Source organism: Phyllobates terribilis, unplaced genomic scaffold (genome assembly GCF_046119375.1).
Source record: "Phyllobates terribilis strain yellow unplaced genomic scaffold, ASM4611937v1 Scaffold_12__6_contigs__length_324123572, whole genome shotgun sequence".
Taxonomy (NCBI): Eukaryota; Metazoa; Chordata; class Amphibia; order Anura; family Dendrobatidae; genus Phyllobates; species Phyllobates terribilis.
Genome location: NW_027362772.1, coordinates 307221602 through 307240079, shown reverse-complemented (window position 1 = coordinate 307240079; position 18478 = coordinate 307221602). Strand labels below are relative to the sequence as shown.

Below are 18478 nucleotides of genomic sequence, written 5' to 3'. Positions count from 1 at the left end.
CGAGGCGGCACGGAAAAGCTGCCGAGAGCCGAAAACCTGCAACGGCTGCACGAACGCCATCAATGCGCTCCCGATAGCGCGCAGAACGCCGCCACGAGGACCATGTGTAGCTACAGTGTCCTCTCATTACTCGTGGTGGTCCGTCACTGCAGGATCAACCACTGGGGGCCACGAGACCCCACATAAGAAAAGATGGGGTCAGGAAGGTTCGATTTCACCCCAAGTTTTCTGATATTTCTACAGATAAAAGTATTTACTGGACACTCACCGCGTTCTCACCGTATCGGCACGTTATAGGTCTAAGCGCCAGAATAACTTTACGCCAAAAAACTTTTTCTTTGCCGGCGTCACTTTTCTGAAGTGTTTGACCCTCGTAATGATTTGTAAGACGAAGGACGATTCCTCGCTGTAAAGAAGCGTGAATTATTGGTCCAACACATGGAGAGCCAAATAATAGGAGGAGTAAACGGAGACTAGTCGCCATATAATATGCCAAATTTATCAACCCGCACGATCCACTGTGATAAATCTGGAGCTTTTTAGGAGCTTCTTGTCTATGTTTGCATTGTGCAGGCTCGGACTGGCCCACAGGTAAAGCGGAGAATTCTCCTGTAGGCCACCCCTGTGAAGGAGCGCTAATGAGCAGTGCGGTTACACTGGATTCACAATTTGTAGAAAAAGGTTTCATCTAATCATTCATTAAACGCGCTAGTCAAATTAATATTACATAGAAGAAAAAGTTAATTTGTGTACTAGGGTCAGGTTATTTTTGCATGTAGCTGAACATGGGGCCCCAAGAATAAACATCACTGGCAGGCCTCTACCAATCCGCTCCGACACTGTAAGAATTAGACCGTAATGATAAATGTGAACCTGAACTTCATCAGGTCTCTGACGGCCATCTTTGTCTATGGATAAGGCCAGAGCAAGAACTGGAGGCTTCTTACCCACTGATCCTCTGGTACCACTGCAAATGTCTCCTGGCTTATACTTCCCTCTTGTACTGTATGTGACCACTGCAGCCAATCACTGGCGGCCGTCACTTGTCTATACTACCAGAAAAGGTTGTAGAAAGCCAGGTGGACTAATGGAGTCTTATTGGCAATGCTCCCGGGGAGGAAGAAAGAAATTCTCTAGTAAGTGAAGAATCGCCGCACCACTACGTCTCTCCATCCGGGCACAGGACAGGGGGTTCTGACTACACCCCAATCTTAGACCCTAAAATTCAGCAAAATAGGGGGCAGATGCACAATCCTCCAGCTGACGGATCTCGTCCTGGTTCACCCAGTGACCTATACGTCACCTCCGTCCACCCTGGTTCATGTCACCCTGTCAGGGGAGGGGAGGTGGGGGGGTTCCTGGGTTGTTATAACCTGGATAGGTCATCAAACACAGATTAGTGGGTGTCCAAGACCCAGCCCCCCACCGATCAGCGGCTTTCAGCTCCGGCATCAGCCGAATACACGGAGTGCAGATCTGGACCAGCACAGCGCCATACACCGTGTAGTGTCCGTTCTCGGTACTGCAGCTGAGATTTCCATTGACTTCAGTAGGAGCTGCAGTACTGAGAACGGCCAGTATCCAATATATGGCGCTGATGACTGGAGTGGCGGCGCTGATGACTGGAGTGGCGGGGGCCTCCATTCTGATAGTGATGACCTGTCCTAAGGATAAATCATTACTATAAGCCGGGAAAACCTCTGGGAAGAAAAACTCCAATTTTTAAGAGCAATTTACTGTTACAACATCAGATGTTGAGGAACGTTGTAAATGTCGCTCTGTTCTTATATCAGTGATCGCCGACCTGCGACTGCTGCAAAACTACAACTCCTGACACATCCTGACAGCAGCAGTCAGCCGTCAAGCCATGCTGGGAGTTGTAGTTTTGCAGCAATTAGGGACCACAGACTTAAATGGAGTTTTATTTTCCTTTTTTTTTTGTCTAAGGTTACTATAGATCTCAGCCACGAGATCTGGTGTCTGACAACGGGGCGGAGCTAAACTTTTATTGGTTTTCAATGGCAACTAGCAGAACTTAGTAAATTAATAGAGAAACAAAATCGCTTTCATTGTGGGGACAAAACCTTCAAAATTGAAACGAAACCATTTATAAAAATATTTCCAACGTTTCTCAACTTTTCATGGAAATTAAAATGTAAAGGAGTAAAAAAAAAAAAAAAAGTTCTCTCCTGTTGGTGTGAAAGGGGATAACGTGCTGACTGAGCTGATGCACCTCCGCTCCATTGACTGTGGGAATGCAGATATAGCAGCGCTCTGTGTTCCACGCTGCGTTCCGTGCTGCACTGCGCTCTGTTCCGCTCTGCGCTCCGCTCTGTTCCGCGCTCCGCTCTGCGTTCCCGCTGCGCTCCGCCCTGCGCTCCACCCTGCACTCCGCCCTGTGTTCCGCGCTGTATTCCGCCCTGTGTTCCACGCTGCGCTCCGCCCTGTGTTCCGCCCTGTGTTCCGCCCCGTGTTTCGTGCTGCGCTCCGCCCCATGTTCCGCCCTGCGCTCCGCGCTGTGTTCTGCCCCGTGTTCTGCCCTGCGCTCCGCCCTGTGCTCCGCTTTCTCCAGCAGTCCCATTGGCAGTGAATGGAGCGGAGGCCGATCCTGGCACCTCCGCTCCAATCATGGGGGGTGGCGGATCCTCCATTACAGGACGGCTGGGTGCCCAGTGGTCAGACCCCAGCGATCAGCAACTTCTGTGCTATGGATCAATGGCTTTATGGAATAACCCTTTAAATGTTGCTGAGGATGGAGCCTCCCTTCGAGACTCCCTCCGATCTTCTCGCCATTATTGCCGCTCTGTAGAAGTTCTGCTTTCTGCACGTGTTTTTGTGTGTTCTTTTTGCCTTATTTCTTAAGAAAAGGACGTTCTTACATTGTTTTCTTCAGGGGGCGATGAATCTGATGGATATAAAGCACATTTCATACTCAGGCTTCTCTGCTGTCCCACAGGTCAATCTGGAACTGACCTCTCTGCTTGACGGGGAAGATAAAAAGTCTAAAAACAAGCGCGGAGTCCTCCCGAAGCACGCCACCAACATAATGCGCTCATGGCTTTTCCAGCACCTAATGGTAAGAGCCACTAAAGCCCACAGCCGGCCCATTGTGACGGGGAGCGTGGCCCCCAATCTCCAGACTGCAGTGGAGATACTGGTCATATACTGGGGATACTGGGAGGATAATGACGATATTAATGTAACAGTGTGGGAGTATAAGGGGGATAGTGACGTAAGGGTATAAGGAGGGCGCTTACATTGTATCCTGGCACTGTGGTCATGGTAAATTAGTGAAATCTGGTAGTTTCTAGTTCAACCCTAAATTTTTTGGGTATTTGATGAGGACATTTCTGGCCTTGTGCAGTGAGAGTTTCCAAGTTACTAATCTCGAGGAAAGGTGTTTTATAGGTTGGTTTAGAAGTCAGTACTAGTATTCAAAATCCCCTTTTTTTCAGCCACCACTAGGGGGAGCTCTGAATAAATCTGTATGCGTAGAGCTCCCTCTAGTGGCAACTAAAGGAAGAAAAGCTTTTGGAATCTACTGCAAAAAAAAAAAAAAATGGAAAAATCACAGACTAGGAAGATGGCAAATAAAAGAAGACAAGACGCAGAACCGGAGAAGTGCGGGAGCTGATTCAGCCCGATGATTTGCTGTGTGATTCGGGGGTTTGGGGGTGAAGGACCAATATCACGGCTCCGCCGCGCCGCAGTCTCTTCTTTTTCTGTACAGCTTTTCAGTAAAGAATAGATGTGATGTAGAAGCCGCTGGTGCATTTAAGGACGAGTTTATGTGAAGAGCGGAGTAATGAAATCTTAAATGTCACTGAACCTTTAATATTCATTAGCCCGGTGCTGACCCGGTGGCTGCGCAGATAATGGCCTCCCGTGTTTTCTTCTGTCCTCCCAGCTTGTCTCCTCGTACCTGCAATGTCCAGGGGGGGGGGGGGGGGGCCGAGAACAGAATTCACCTTTATCAAATTAAAGTTTTATGTTAAGACCACCCATCTGTAAAATATCTGCAGTACGGCTACGGCTCTGTTCACACCTATGTGTGTTATATAATGATACAAACAGCACTAGACAGACCCTAAAGACGATATTGGGGATCTTTCTGGTTTACAGCAAAATGAATGCGATTTCTAAGCTCTCATTCACACTGTACATTTTTTCAGCATGTTAATTTTTTCAGTGGCGTTAAAAAAAAAGTATCAAAGACTCGACGGAGCTCGCATCGGACGCAGATTGATGTGTTTTTCTGTTTGTGTTAAACAATTTTTATTTCATTGGAGAAAAACAGCAGTAAAATTGCTGAAAGAATTGAAATGCTGCTTTTTTTTTTTTTAAAGCACACCAAATAAGCGAGGAAAAAATGCACCGTGTGAATGAGATTTTAGAAATAGGTCGGGCCCTATTCACAAAGACTGGAGCTTTGTACAGGAATAAGATGCACCGAATCCAACAAGCGGTGACGCCTCCACGCCCGAAATGTTACTCCAGTCAGTAAGTTACGCCACAACTATTGATGAGTTTTTAGGATGAGCTTCACCTCGCCCTGTCTCACACACTTCAGCCGAGGTGAACACGCCAAAAAAGGCACAAAATATTGGTGCAACTTCAAGTTGCGCTAAACTTTTGCGACTGCCCATGGGCACTTATAAAATGGGGGCGATGCTGCCTATAGGCACTTGTAATATTGGGGTGCTGCTGCCTATAGGCACTTGTAATATTGGGGTGCTGCTGCCTATAGGCACTTGTAATATTGGGGTGCTGCTGCCTATAGGCACCTGTAATATGGGGGTGCTGCTGCCTATAGGCACCTGTAATATGGGGGCGCTGCTGCCCATGGGCACCTGTAAAATGGGGGCGATGCTGCTCATGGGCACCTGTAATATGGGGGCGCTGCTGCCCATGGGTATCTGTAATATGGGGGTGATGCTGTCCATGGGCACCTGTAATATGGGGGCGATGCTGCCCATGGGTACCTGTAATATGGGGGTGATGCTGTCCATGGGCACCTCTAATATGGGGGCGATGCTGCCCATGGGCACCTGTATTATGGGGGCTCCGCTGCCTATAGGCACCTGTAATATGGGTGGGGGATGCTGCCCATAGGCACTTGTAATATTGGGGTGCTGCTGCCTATAGGCACCTGTAATATGGGGGCGATGCTGCCCATGGGCACCTGTAAAATGGGGGCGATGCAGCCCATGGGCACCTGTAATATGGGGGCGATGCTGCCCATGGGCACCTGAAAATGGGGGCGATGCTGCCCATGGGCACCTGTAAAATGGGGGCAATGCTGCCCATGGGCACCTGTAATATGGGGGCGCTGCTGCCTATAGGCACCTGTAATATGGGGGCGATGCTGCCCATGGGCACCTGTAAAATGGGGGCGATGCTGCCCATGGGCACCTGTAAAATGGGGGCGATGCTGCCCATGGGCACCTGTAATATGGGGGCGCTGCTGCCTATAGGCACCTGTAATATGGGGGCGCTGCTGCCCATGGGCACCTGTAAAATGGGGGCGATGCTGCCCATGGGCACCTGTAATATGGGGGCGATGCTGCCCATGGGTACCTGTAATATGGGGGTGATGCTGTCCATGGGCACCTGTAATATGGGGGCGATGCTGCCCATGGGTACCTGTAATATGGGGGTGATGCTGTCCATGGGCACCTGTAATATGGGGGCGATGCTGCCCATGGGTACCTGTAATATGGGGGTGATGCTGTCCATGGGCACCTGTAATATGGGGGCGATGCTGCCCATGGGTACCTGTAATATGGGGGTGATGCTGCCCATGGGCACCTGTAAAATGGGGGCGATGCTGCCCATGGGCACCTGTAAAATGGGGGCAATGCTGCCCATGGGCACCTGTAAAATGGGGGCAATGCTGCCCATGGGCACCTGTAATATGGGGGCGCTGCTGCCTATAGGCACCTGTAATATGGGGGCGATGCTGCCCATGGGCACCTGAAAATGGGGGTGATGCTGCCCATGGGCACCTGTAAAATGGGGGCGATGCTGCCCATGGGCACCTGTAATATGGGGGCGCTGCTGCCTATAGGCACCTGTAATATGAGGGCGCTGCTGCCCATGGGCACCTGTAAAATGGGGGCGATGCTGCCCATGGGCACCTGTAAAATGGGGGCGATGCTGCCCATGGGCACCTGTAATATGGGGGCGATGCTGCCCATGGGCACCTGTAAAATGGGGGCGATGCTGCCCATGGGCACCTGTAAAATGGGGGCGATGCTGCCCATGGGCACCTGTAATATGGGGGCGCTGCTGCCCATGGGCACCTGTAATATGGGGGCGATGCTGCCCATGGGCACCTGTAATATGGGAGCGATGCTGTCCATGGGCACCTGTAATATGGGGGCGATGCGGCCCATGGGTACCTGTAATATGGGGGCGATACTGTCCATGGGCACCTGTAATATGGGGGCGATGCTGCCCATGGGCACCTGTATTATGGGGGCTCCGCTGCCTATAGGCACCTGTAATATGGGTGGGGGATGCTGCCCATGGGCACCTGTAATATGGGGGCACTGCTGCCCATGGGCACCTGTAAAATGGGGGCGATGCTGCCCATGGGCACCTGTAAAATGGGGGCAATGCTGCCCATGGGCACCTGTAATATGGGGGCGCTGCTGCCCATGGGCACCTGTAAAATGGGGGCGATGCTGCCCATGGGCACCTGTAAAATGGGGGCAATGCTGCCCATGGGCACCTGTAATATGGGGGCGCTGGTGCCTATAGGCACCTGTAATATGGGGGCGATGCTGCCCATGGGCACCTGAAAATGGGGGCGATGCTGCCCATGGGCACCTGTAAAATGGGGGCGATGCTGCCCATAGGCACCTGTAATATGGGGGCGCTGCTGTCCATGGGCACCTGTAATATGGGGGCGATGCTGCCCATGGGTACCTGTAATATGGGGGTGATGCTGTCCATGGGCACCTGTAATATGGGGGCGATGCTGCCCATGGGCACCTGTATTATGGGGGCTCTGCTGCCTATAGGCACCTGTAATATGGGTGGGCGATGCTGCCCATGGGCACCTGTAATATGGGGGCGATGCTGCCCATGGGCACCTGTAATATGGGGGCGATGCTGTCCATGGGCACCTGTAATATGGGGGCGATGCTGCCCATGGGCACCTGTATTATGGGGGTTCCGCTGCCTATAGGCACCTGTAATATGGGTGGGGGATGCTGCCCATGGGCACCTGTAATATGGGTGGGGGATGCTGCCCATGGGCACCTGTAATATGGGGGCACTGCTGCCCATGGGCACATGGTAATATGGGGGCGATGCTGCGCATGGGCACCTGTAATATGGGGGCGATGCTGCCCATGGGTACCTGTAATATGGGGGTGATGCTGTCCATGGGCACCTGTAATATGGGGGCGATGCTGCCCATGGGCACCTGTATTATGGGGGCTCCGCTGCCTATAGGCACCTGTAATATGGGTGGGGGATGCTGCCCATGGGCACCTGTAATATGGGGGCACTGCTGCCCATGGGCACCTGTAATATGGGGGCGATGCGGCCCATGGGCACCTGTAATATGGGGGCATTGCTGCCCAAGGGGACCTGTAATATGGGGGGTGCTGAGTGATACAAGCAGCTGATGACTTCACAGCAGAGCGAGTGCTGGGACTTGGATGGATGTAATTTCTGGCTCTTTGCTGCCATCTAGTGCCCCTTGTGGATATTACACTGTCACTGCACCATGTGGTTGAGGTGGTCCCATAGTACTGTACACGGGTTCTGTACTTCATACTCTTTTCCCGGGAGCATTGCCTTAAAGACTCTCTACCAGCTGGACCTCTGCCAGAAGCATCCGTACTCCTGTACTCCACCACTCTGGTTTCTGGCCTGGCCCGTATTCATATCATTATTAGGTCTAGTTTTGGTTTCTTTCACTCTTGCTCCAGTTTTGGGTTGTAAACATTTTCTGTTTTGTTTTTTAACTGCACATGTGAATAGAGTCGAGAATGTGATCAGTGCAGCAGAAATAGCTGGAAAACCGGAGACTGCAAAAATGATACAATAAAACCTTTGAGCTTATTCACCTTTGTTCTCATTTCCCATCATGCATCATTCCAAGCCCCCATAATAAAATATTTTCTAACAGTAGGTGAGCTTTATTCATTAATATTTGTTGTAGGGAAAGAAGACGTAGAGTCTGAGCTATCTACCGGCATCATCACCGTCCACAAACGGCCGGAGTTCTTCTTTAGAGAAGGTCTTCCTCGGCTCTGTTCGTATTGAGGGGGGCTTCTGGTTTTATGTCAATGAATCTGAATCGCTGAGTAGTAAAAAAAAAAAAATATATATATTTTTTAATACATATTTATATGAAGTGTGAAAACAATTGCCAGGGTGCGGTGTTACAATCGGGTGGAGTTCCTGTATACTCTTAACCATTGGTGCTGCCTGTATCTGTATATACCATTACCGTCGGTGCGGGCTGTCACTATATAACTGGTGATGTTTCTTTCAGCACCCGTACCCGACAGAGGACGAGAAGCGGCAGATCGCGGCACAGACAAACCTCACACTATTGCAAGTCAACAACTGGTAAGTGACTCCGGCTGCGCGACAACTAAACCGCCAGCCGGACCCCCTGCGCAGCCCCTGCGAGCTGCGGCTTCATCCATGCAGATACTCGTTGTATTTTGGTGCTGGAGAACGTTGACAACTGGAAAATCTCTGCAGCGATATCTAATTATTGCTTTGGAAAAGTTAAAATCCATAAATCTCAGATCCGCCACATGTGAATGGAGACTTATAAACGCCGCTCGCATTTATTGGACTGTACATGTTGCAGATTTTCGGTGCAGATTCTGCGATGTGACGGAGGCTCCACATTTGATTTCTTGCTACAATCTGTCTGTGACATCACTAAGATTATTTCTGAGATTAATGAAGAATTTCTCTAACGGCAGAACCGGTGTATATGGAAGATAAAATGTGATTATCCCGAAGGAGGCGCTGAGATTTTATTTATTTTACTCACTTATATAGCGCCATTAATTATACACAGCGTGTTACAGACATCATCATCACTGTCCCCATCGGGGCTCACAATCTACATTCCCTATCAGTCTTTGGAGTGTGGGAGGAAACCGGAGAACCCGGAGGAAACCCACACAAACACGGGGAGAACATACAAACTCCTTGCAGTTGTTGTCTTTGGTGGGATTTGAACCCAGGACCCCAGCGCTGCAAGGCTGCAGTGCTAACCACTGAGCCATCATACAGTCCTAACCACTGAGTCACCGTACAGTGCTAACCACTGAGCCACCGTGCAGTGCTAACCACTGAGCCAGCGTGCAGTGCTAACCACTGAGCCACCATACAGTCCTAACCACTGAGCCACCATACAGTGCTAACCACTGAGCCAGCGTGCAGTACTAACCACTGAGCCACCATACAGTCCTAACCACTGAGCCACCATACAGTGCTAACCACTGAGCCACCATACAGTGCTAACCACTGAGCCACCATACAGTCCTAACCACTGAGCCACCATACAGTGCTAACCACTGAGCCCCCGTGCTGCAAAAAAGTAGTGAAAAGTTTATGCACAGAGATTCCATGGAGTTTATTCTTCTCGCGGTTAGTTGCTGCCTCTCCGTGTAGCCCTGGACCTCACCCAATGTTCCTAGTAACAGCAAAGGTCACAGGAACCCGGGTTTCTAAAGTAAATGTTCATTTGTGTGAGATGTGACACCTTTTGATTTAAATTAAAAAAAAAATGGTCTGATAAGAGCGAAGTAAAATAATTAGACCCATTCCTGATCTGATAAATCTCATGGCTCTGGTGCTTCCTGTGGTTTCCTGCACTGATGGCGTCCCGGTCTGCCTCAGCGACTGTCACAGTTATGTGGGTAGTTGAGGACGTCCCTGCAGGACATATCAGGGGACCACCATAACAGCCGTGGATTAATCATCAGGTAAGGTAACAAATATTTAATTATTTTATCCAATTTTTCCTCCTAGGCCCATTTTTTTTTTTAAGAAAACCCTTTAATAAAAAAAAAAAAGTAGTCTGATCCGGGTCTGTTCACACTGCACGTTATCACCCCAGGGTATAAGACAGATGTGTCCATGTATATAGGATCAGGTCAGAAGGGTTTTCAGCCTCTGGACGTTTTTATTTATTGAAAGAAATTAGATATCTTGAAAAAAAAAAAATTGTTATAAAATTGCAGAACTTTTCATTTTAGTCTTTCGCGTCTTACAGGAGCAGCGCTTTGTCTTTGCAGCTAATAATATAGAATAGAAGGGCTCCATCTGGTGGACAGTGTTATAATTGCCAGCCTGGATTTTTTTCTTTTTTTTTCTTCAACCCATCATTAATCGCATTCTTGGTATTGTAGGTTCATTAATGCCAGGAGGCGCATTCTGCAGCCAATGTTAGATGCCAGTAATCCAGACCCCGCACCAAAAGCAAAGAAGATAAAGTCTCAGCACCGGCCAACCCAGCGGTTCTGGCCCAACTCAATCGCAGCCGGAGTGTTACAGCAACAAGGTGCGTTATCTGGGACTAACCCTGATGGAGAGTGCTGGAGTTGTAGATTGCAGGGTTAAGCTCCCCATTTATCACAGTCTGTGATTTATTATGGCAGCAGACACTCTCAGCGATTAGGTTGTGACGTCTGATCACTTTATTCACCTATAAGGCAATGATACATCTTCTATCTCAGAGCTTTTCTCATGAATATGGCCTAGGAGGGAGAGAAGCTGAAACATTCACGTTACTGGTAGTTTTCCCCCTTGGAGCGTTGCTGTTCGTCTGCACCCATCTCTGACGGTGCCCGTACAGGGTGGACAAAGCAAAGTCAGCCAAACTCAGCTGTGTCCTTTTGAAATAGCAATCTTTATGTACGCGGACGGCCCGACTACCCCAACGGTTTGTGTCGGGAAAGAGAAGGATCGGGCATACTGAATTCCAGTGCCCCATCCGTTTCTTCTCAGGGGAGATGGGAATACCGCTTTAAGGCGAACTCTTTACATTTGGTGCTATTTTGCAGGTTCTGTGAACATCGACAACCTCCAGTCTCTGTCGTCGGACGCTCTGTCCATGCAGCAGGCCTTGATGAGTGCACATGACGACTCGCTAGATGGAACAGAAGAGGAGGATGAAGAGGAGGAGATGGAAGAGGATGAACTGGAGGAGGACAGTGAAGATCTCCAGACGACAAACGTCAGTGACCTGGGCTTAGAACAAAGTGACTCCCTGGAGTAGCGAACTGCTGCCCTGCGCCCCCCATCTGCAATATTACTAATCCCAGGCTGAGGGTCTATCGATTGGTCACGGCCGCTGGTTGACCTGTCTCTGACTGAAGCCCACGGCCTGCACTTGCTCGGAGTAATGTCTGCCCCTCTGCACATTTTGGTGGACCAGAGCCGCCCGTGATGGGACTTCACCTCTCTGCTCCCATTAACATAAAGGACTCACGAGCAGAGACTAATCTCTTGTACTGTTCTTCAGACAGAAGGATGTAAACAGTCGTCTCTCCCGGACCCCCGTCTGGTGGCGGCCGCTCCCCGCTCCGGCTGTTATTTAAAGTGACGGACACATGTTTACAGAGCCACATGTTGTGGCCATATTGGTTTCCTGTTTTTGTTTTTTTTTTAAAAAAAAAAAAAACAAGATGTTTTTAGGTCAAGTTTTTTTTCTGTATTATTGAGACTGAATGATAATGAAACGTTTTCCCAGTTTTTCTCTCGGAAGACGACTGTATGTATAGATATGCCGGCCCGGCACACGTGTATCTATATGTACATGGATAAAACTTCTCATCTCTAGAACAAAAATATCAAAAGCATTTGTGTGTAAATTCTGGGACCGCACTCCTCGCCGCCGCCCCCCGATCGTTCAGATAACGGACTATTATCAGGACTCATCTATTTTGGCAACTAAACTGTTTTATGAAATTTCCATATAAACAGAGTATGACAATTATAGAGCGGCCTGTGGCTTCACATTCTGTACTGCGGCCAGGAAGGTGAGTACACAGGACCGGTGCTGAGTAATGTGGTGCCGGCTGGAGTAAGCAGTGTGCACACGGAGGGGAGGGCTTTACCTGCAATAATGTGCACAAAATTGCGGAGACATGTCAGATATTGACTCTGGCCCAAAAGCTCCATCAGGACCGAGGTTGATCACAGCAGTCGGCTGGAGGCAGACGCTCTCCCATGAATCTGGGAGGCAGACGCTCTCCCATGAATCTGGGAGGCAGACGCTCTCCCATGAATCTGGGAGGCAGACGCTCTCCCATGAATCTGGGAGGCAGACGCTCTCCCATGAATCTGGGAGGCAGACGCTCTCCCATGAATCTGGGAGGCAGACGCTCTCCCATGAATCTGGGAGGCAGACGCTCTCCCATGAATCTGGGAGGCAGACGCTCTCCCATGAATCTGGGAGGCAGACGCTCTCCCATGAATCTGGGAGGCAGACGCTCTCCCATGAATCTGGGAGGCAGACGCTCTCCCATGAATCTGGGAGGCAGACGCTCTCCCATGAATCTGGGAGGCAGACGCTCTCCCATGAATCTGGGAGGCAGACGCTCTCCCATGAATCTGGGAGGCAGACGCTCTCCCATGAATCTGGGAGGCAGACGCTCTCCCATGAATCTGGGAGGCAGACGCTCTCCCATGAATCTGGGAGGCAGACGCTCTCCCATGAATCTGGGAGGCAGACGCTCTCCCATGAATCTGGGAGGCAGACGCTCTCCCATGAATCTGGGAGGCAGACGCTCTCCCATGAATCTGGGAGGCAGACGCTCTCCCATGAATCTGGGAGGCAGACGCTCTCCCATGAATCTGGGAGGCAGACGCTCTCCCATGAATCTGGGAGGCAGACGCTCTCCCATGAATCTGGGAGGCAGACGCTCTCCCATGAATCTGGGAGGCAGACGCTCTCCCATGAATCTGGGAGGCAGACGCTCTCCCATGAATCTGGGAGGCAGACGCTCTCCCATGAATCTGGGAGGCAGACGCTCTCCCATGAATCTGGGAGGCAGACGCTCTCCATGAATCTGGGAGGCAGACGCTCTCCATGAATCTGGGAGGCAGACGCTCTCCATGAATCTGGGAGGCAGACGCTCTCCATGAATCTGGGAGGCAGACGCTCTCCATGAATCTGGGAGGCAGACGCTCTCCATGAATCTGGGAGGCAGACGCTCTCCATGAATCTGGGAGGCAGACGCTCTCCATGAATCTGGGAGGCAGACGCTCTCCATGAATCTGGGAGGCAGACGCTCTCCATGAATCTGGGAGGCAGACGCTCTCCATGAATCTGGGAGGCAGACGCTCTCCATGAATCTGGGAGGCAGACGCTCTCCATGAATCTGGGAGGCAGACGCTCTCCATGAATCTGGGAGGCAGACGCTCTCCATGAATCTGGGAGGCAGACGCTCTCCATGAATCTGGGAGGCAGACGCTCTCCATGAATCTGGGAGGCAGACGCTCTCCATGAATCTGGGAGGCAGACGCTCTCCATGAATCTGGGAGGCAGACGCTCTCCATGAATCTGGGAGGCAGACGCTCTCCATGAATCTGGGAGGCAGACGCTCTCCATGAATCTGGGAGGCAGACGCTCTCCATGAATCTGGGAGGCAGACGCTCTCCATGAATCTGGGAGGCAGACGCTCTCCATGAATCTGGGAGGCAGACGCTCTCCATGAATCTGGGAGGCAGACGCTCTCCATGAATCTGGGAGGCAGACGCTCTCCATGAATCTGGGAGGCAGACGCTCTCCATGAATCTGGGAGGCAGACGCTCTCCATGAATCTGGGAGGCAGACGCTCTCCATGAATCTGGGAGGCAGACGCTCTCCATGAATCTGGGAGGCAGACGCTCTCCATGAATCTGGGAGGCAGACGCTCTCCATGAATCTGGGAGGCAGACGCTCTCCATGAATCTGGGAGGCAGACGCTCTCCATGAATCTGGGAGGCAGACGCTCTCCATGAATCTGGGAGGCAGACGCTCTCCATGAATCTGGGAGGCAGACGCTCTCCATGAATCTGGGAGGCAGACGCTCTCCATGAATCTGGGAGGCAGACGCTCTCCATGAATCTGGGAGGCAGACGCTCTCCATGAATCTGGGAGGCAGACGCTCTCCATGAATCTGGGAGGCAGACGCTCTCCATGAATCTGGGAGGCAGACGCTCTCCATGAATCTGGGAGGCAGACGCTCTCCATGAATCTGGGAGGCAGACGCTCTCCATGAATCTGGGAGGCAGACGCTCTCCATGAATCTGGGAGGCAGACGCTCTCCATGAATCTGGGAGGCAGACGCTCTCCATGAATCTGGGAGGCAGACGCTCTCCATGAATCTGGGAGGCAGACGCTCTCCATGAATCTGGGAGGCAGACGCTCTCCATGAATCTGGGAGGCAGACGCTCTCCATGAATCTGGGAGGCAGACGCTCTCCATGAATCTGGGAGGCAGACGCTCTCCATGAATCTGGGAGGCAGACGCTCTCCATGAATCTGGGAGGCAGACGCTCTCCCATGAATCTGGGAGGCAGACGCTCTCCCATGAATCGGGAGGCAGACGCTCTCCATGAATCGGGAGGCAGACGCTCTCCATGAATCTGGGAGGCAGACGCTCTCCATGAATCTGGAGGCAGACGCTCTCCATGAATCTGGAGGCAGACGCTCTCTATGAATCTGGGAGGCAGACGCTCTCCATGAATCTGGAGGGTCGGGCGAGGGTCCGTGCATCTCCGTGTGCTACACCAAGCATAAGGATCCTCTTCTCTGTAGAACAGGCTTTAGCAGCACTCATACAATATGGCCACGTTATTTCTTTTTGCACGATTTGGTAGCAGTGTTGTATAATTTTGCTTCACAATGTGAATGCAGCCTTACAAGCCCAGGGGGTCTCTGCAATCTGAAAGCACACCTCCGATTCACTTACCCCCCTCCATGAGAGAGTGTAGATTTTAGTGTAATGACAGAAGATACGGCAAAGGTTCACTACATGAGATTTATTTCATATCATCTATTACAAGGCAAGACACATTCTAATACACTACAATGTACAGAGACCTCCACGTGTCAGACGTCGCCCCCTCCTGGCTGCGGATGATACATCGGAGACACGGTAATACTCGCAGGGACACTCATCGCCCGCAGGAAGCCGCCATTAAAGCTATTTGTTGGCAACAAACATGACTTTGAATCTCTCCATAACGTGTTACACAAAACAGGTGAAAATCTCAGCAATATAATAAGGAGGAAAAAAAAAAAAAAATGCTGATTTGGCCAAAAATGAGTAATAAGATACAAGGAAGAGCGGACGCCCAAAAACACTGTCACAGGTAAATGCCCTGAAGGTCTTACAATACTACAGATGAGTTATATCACAGGAAATCCAATGTGGATCCATCATCCGCTGCTCCAGGCCGCCATCATTCCTCCACCTCACAGAGTAAGGTACTGGTAGTAGTAACAAAACTTATTGCCCCAAAAGCCCACTTTACTGTTGATCATGAGGTAGGTAGAGTTCTACCACAAGGCATCCGTCGACTACCGATTTCCAGCAGGAGGCAGAAATTTTGGTAGAAGACTAACCAAAGAGCTCATGGGTAACACAAAATAGCAAAAGGGTTAATTCCATGTTCCTCTGAGCACATGGTGGTTAAACTGATGAGAAAGCAATAGGTAATAATAATCAATACCGGCCTGTAACTCTGATTAATTCAATGCAAATGTATAGGTTATGTCATGCAGTCCTGATGCGACATCAATGCTCTCCCTGATCCGCCGTCCGGGTGGCACGCGTTAGGTTGGGCAGAGAACTACAAAAGAAAAAAAAGGAGAAAAAAAAGGACAAAGATCATTTCACAGACAATTTTCAGCGGTAGAATTGTTCTCTCCACCTGTGGCTTCTAAGAGGTGAGAAAGCAAGGGGTTAATAAGACGCACGTGCTAAGACGGCAGGTGGAAATCTATGTGCAAGTCTTAAGATTATGTATATTTCTCTCCACTACCATAAAAGTTGGGGCTTTTGTGCCATTTATATAATACAGCAGATAAATTAGTAGGACACAAGTATAAACTAATGCTAATGAGGGGCAGGAGGACGGAGTCATCAGTAATGATCAACAGCCTAAAAGTGTGCACAACAGCAACGCATGGACTAAATGGTCCTATTATAATAAAATACACATATACATACAGGTGCATCTCACTAAGTTAGAATATCATCAAAAAGTTAATTTATTTCAGTTCTTCAATACAAAAAGTGAAACTCCTATATTATATAGAGTCATTACACGCAGAGGGATCTATTATATAGAGTCATTACACACAGAGGGATCTATTATATAGAGTCATTACACGCAGAGGGATCTATTATATAGAGTCATTACACGCAGAGGGATCTATTATATAGAGTCATTACACGCAGAGGGATCTATTATATAGAGTCATTACACGCAGAGGGATCTATTATATAGAGTCATTACACGCAGAGGGATCTATTATATAGAGCCATTACACGCAGAGGGATCTATTATATAGAGCCATTACACGCAGAGGGGTCTATTATATAGAGCCATTACACGCAGAGGGGTCTATTATATAGAGTCATTACACGCAGAGGGATCTATTATATAGAGTCATTACACGCAGAGGGATCTATTATATAGAGTCATTACACGCAGAAGGATCTATTATATAGAGTCATTACACGCAGAGGGATCTATTGTATAGAGTCATTACACGCAGAGGGATCTATTGTATAGAGTCATTACACGCAGAGGGATCTATTGTATAGAGTCATTACACGCAGAGGGATCTATTATATAGAGTCATTACACGCAGAGGGATCTATTATATAGAGTCATTACACGCAAAGTGATCTATTATATAGAGTCATTACACGCAGAGGGGTCTATTATATAGAGACATTACACGCAGAGGGATCTATTATATAGAGTCATTAAACGCAGAGGGATCTATTATATAGAGACATTACACGCAGAGGGATCTATTATATAGAGTCATTACACGCAGAGGGATCTATTATATAGAGACATTACACGCAGAGGGATCTATTATATAGAGACATTACACGCAGAGCGATCTATTATATAGAGTCATTACACAGAGAGGGATCTATTATATAGAGTCATTAAACGCAGAGGGATCTATTATATATAGTCATTACACGCAGAGGGATCTATTATATAGAGTCATTACACGCAGAGGGATCTATTATATAGAGTCATTACACGCAGAGGGATCTATTATATAGAGTCATTACACGCAGAGGGATCTATTATATAGAGTCATTACACGCAGAGGGATCTATTATATAGAGTCATTACACGCAGAGGGATCTATTATATAGAGTCATTACACGCAGAGGGATCTATTATATAGAGTCATTACACGCAGAGGGATCTATTATATAGAGTCATTACACGCAGAGGGATCTATTATATAGAGTCATTACACGCAGAGGGATCTATTATATAGAGTCATTACACGCAGAGGGGTCTATTATATAGAGTCATTACACGCAGAGGGATCTATTATATAGAGTCATTACACGCAGAGGGATCTATTATATAGAGTCATTACACGCAGAGGGATCTATTATATAGAGTCATTACACGCAGAGGGATCTATTATATAGAGTCATTACACGCAGAGGGATCTATTATATAGAGTCATTACACGCAGAGGGATCTATTATATAGAGTCATTACACGCAGAGGGATCTATTATATAGAGTCATTACACGCAGAGGGATCTATTATATAGAGTCATTACACGCAGAGGGATCTATTATATAGAGACATTACACGCAGAGGGATCTATTATATAGAGTCATTACACGCAGAGGGATCTATTATATAGAGTCATTACACGCAGAGGGATCTATTATATAGAGTCATTACACGCAGAGGGATCTATTATATAGAGTCATTACACGCAGAGGGATCTATTATATAGAGTCATTACACGCAGAGGGATCTATTATATAGAGTCATTACACGCAGAGGGATCTATTATATAGAGTCATTACACGCAGAGGGATCTATTATATAGAGTCATTACACGCAGAGGGATCTATTATATAGAGTCATTACACGCAGAGGGATCTATTATATAGAGTCACCAGAATATAAGACATATTTTCAGTTGTTTCACACTTTTTTGTTAAGTATATAATTCCACATGTGGTAATTCATAGTTTTGATGCCTTCAGTGTGAATGTACAATTTTCATGAAAATATAGAAAAATCTTTAAATGAGAAGGTGCATCCAAACTTTTGGTCTGTACTATATTTAAATGTGGAGAATACAGAAATATACAGTGGGTACGGAAAGTATTCAGACCCCTTTACATTTTTCACTCTTTGTTTCATTGCAGCCATTTGGTAAATTCTAAAAAGTTCATTTTTTTTTCTCATTAAAGTCCACTCTGCACCCCATCTCG

General features: G+C 48.6%; 2 protein-coding genes across 9 annotated transcripts in view; one reads left to right on the top strand and one right to left on the bottom strand.

Annotated features, from left to right (window-relative positions):
• The window catches only part of PKNOX2 (PBX/knotted 1 homeobox 2), a 392364-nt gene extending 380521 nt beyond the window's left edge, over positions 1-11843 (top strand). For 2 of the 4 annotated variants that reach the window (XM_073657345.1, XM_073657343.1), the window contains 4 exons: positions 2894-3076; positions 8513-8589; positions 10395-10546; positions 11049-11843. In XM_073657345.1, coding sequence (XP_073513446.1) covers positions 2894-3076; positions 8513-8589; positions 10395-10546; positions 11049-11263 — 627 coding nt within the window. In that variant the 3' untranslated portion in view covers positions 11264-11843. The remainder of the gene's footprint in view (positions 1-2893; positions 3077-8512; positions 8590-10394; positions 10547-11048) is intronic. The other 2 variants (XM_073657344.1, XM_073657347.1) reach the window with 2 other exon arrangements.
• Positions 11844-14994: 3151 nt separating this feature from the next.
• The window catches only part of FEZ1 (fasciculation and elongation protein zeta 1), a 99590-nt gene continuing 96106 nt past the window's right edge, over positions 14995-18478 (bottom strand). For all 5 annotated transcript variants that reach the window (XM_073657350.1, XM_073657353.1, XM_073657351.1 and 2 more), the window contains one exon: positions 14995-15827. In XM_073657350.1, coding sequence (XP_073513451.1) covers positions 15811-15827 — 17 coding nt within the window. In that variant the 3' untranslated portion in view covers positions 14995-15810. The remainder of the gene's footprint in view (positions 15828-18478) is intronic.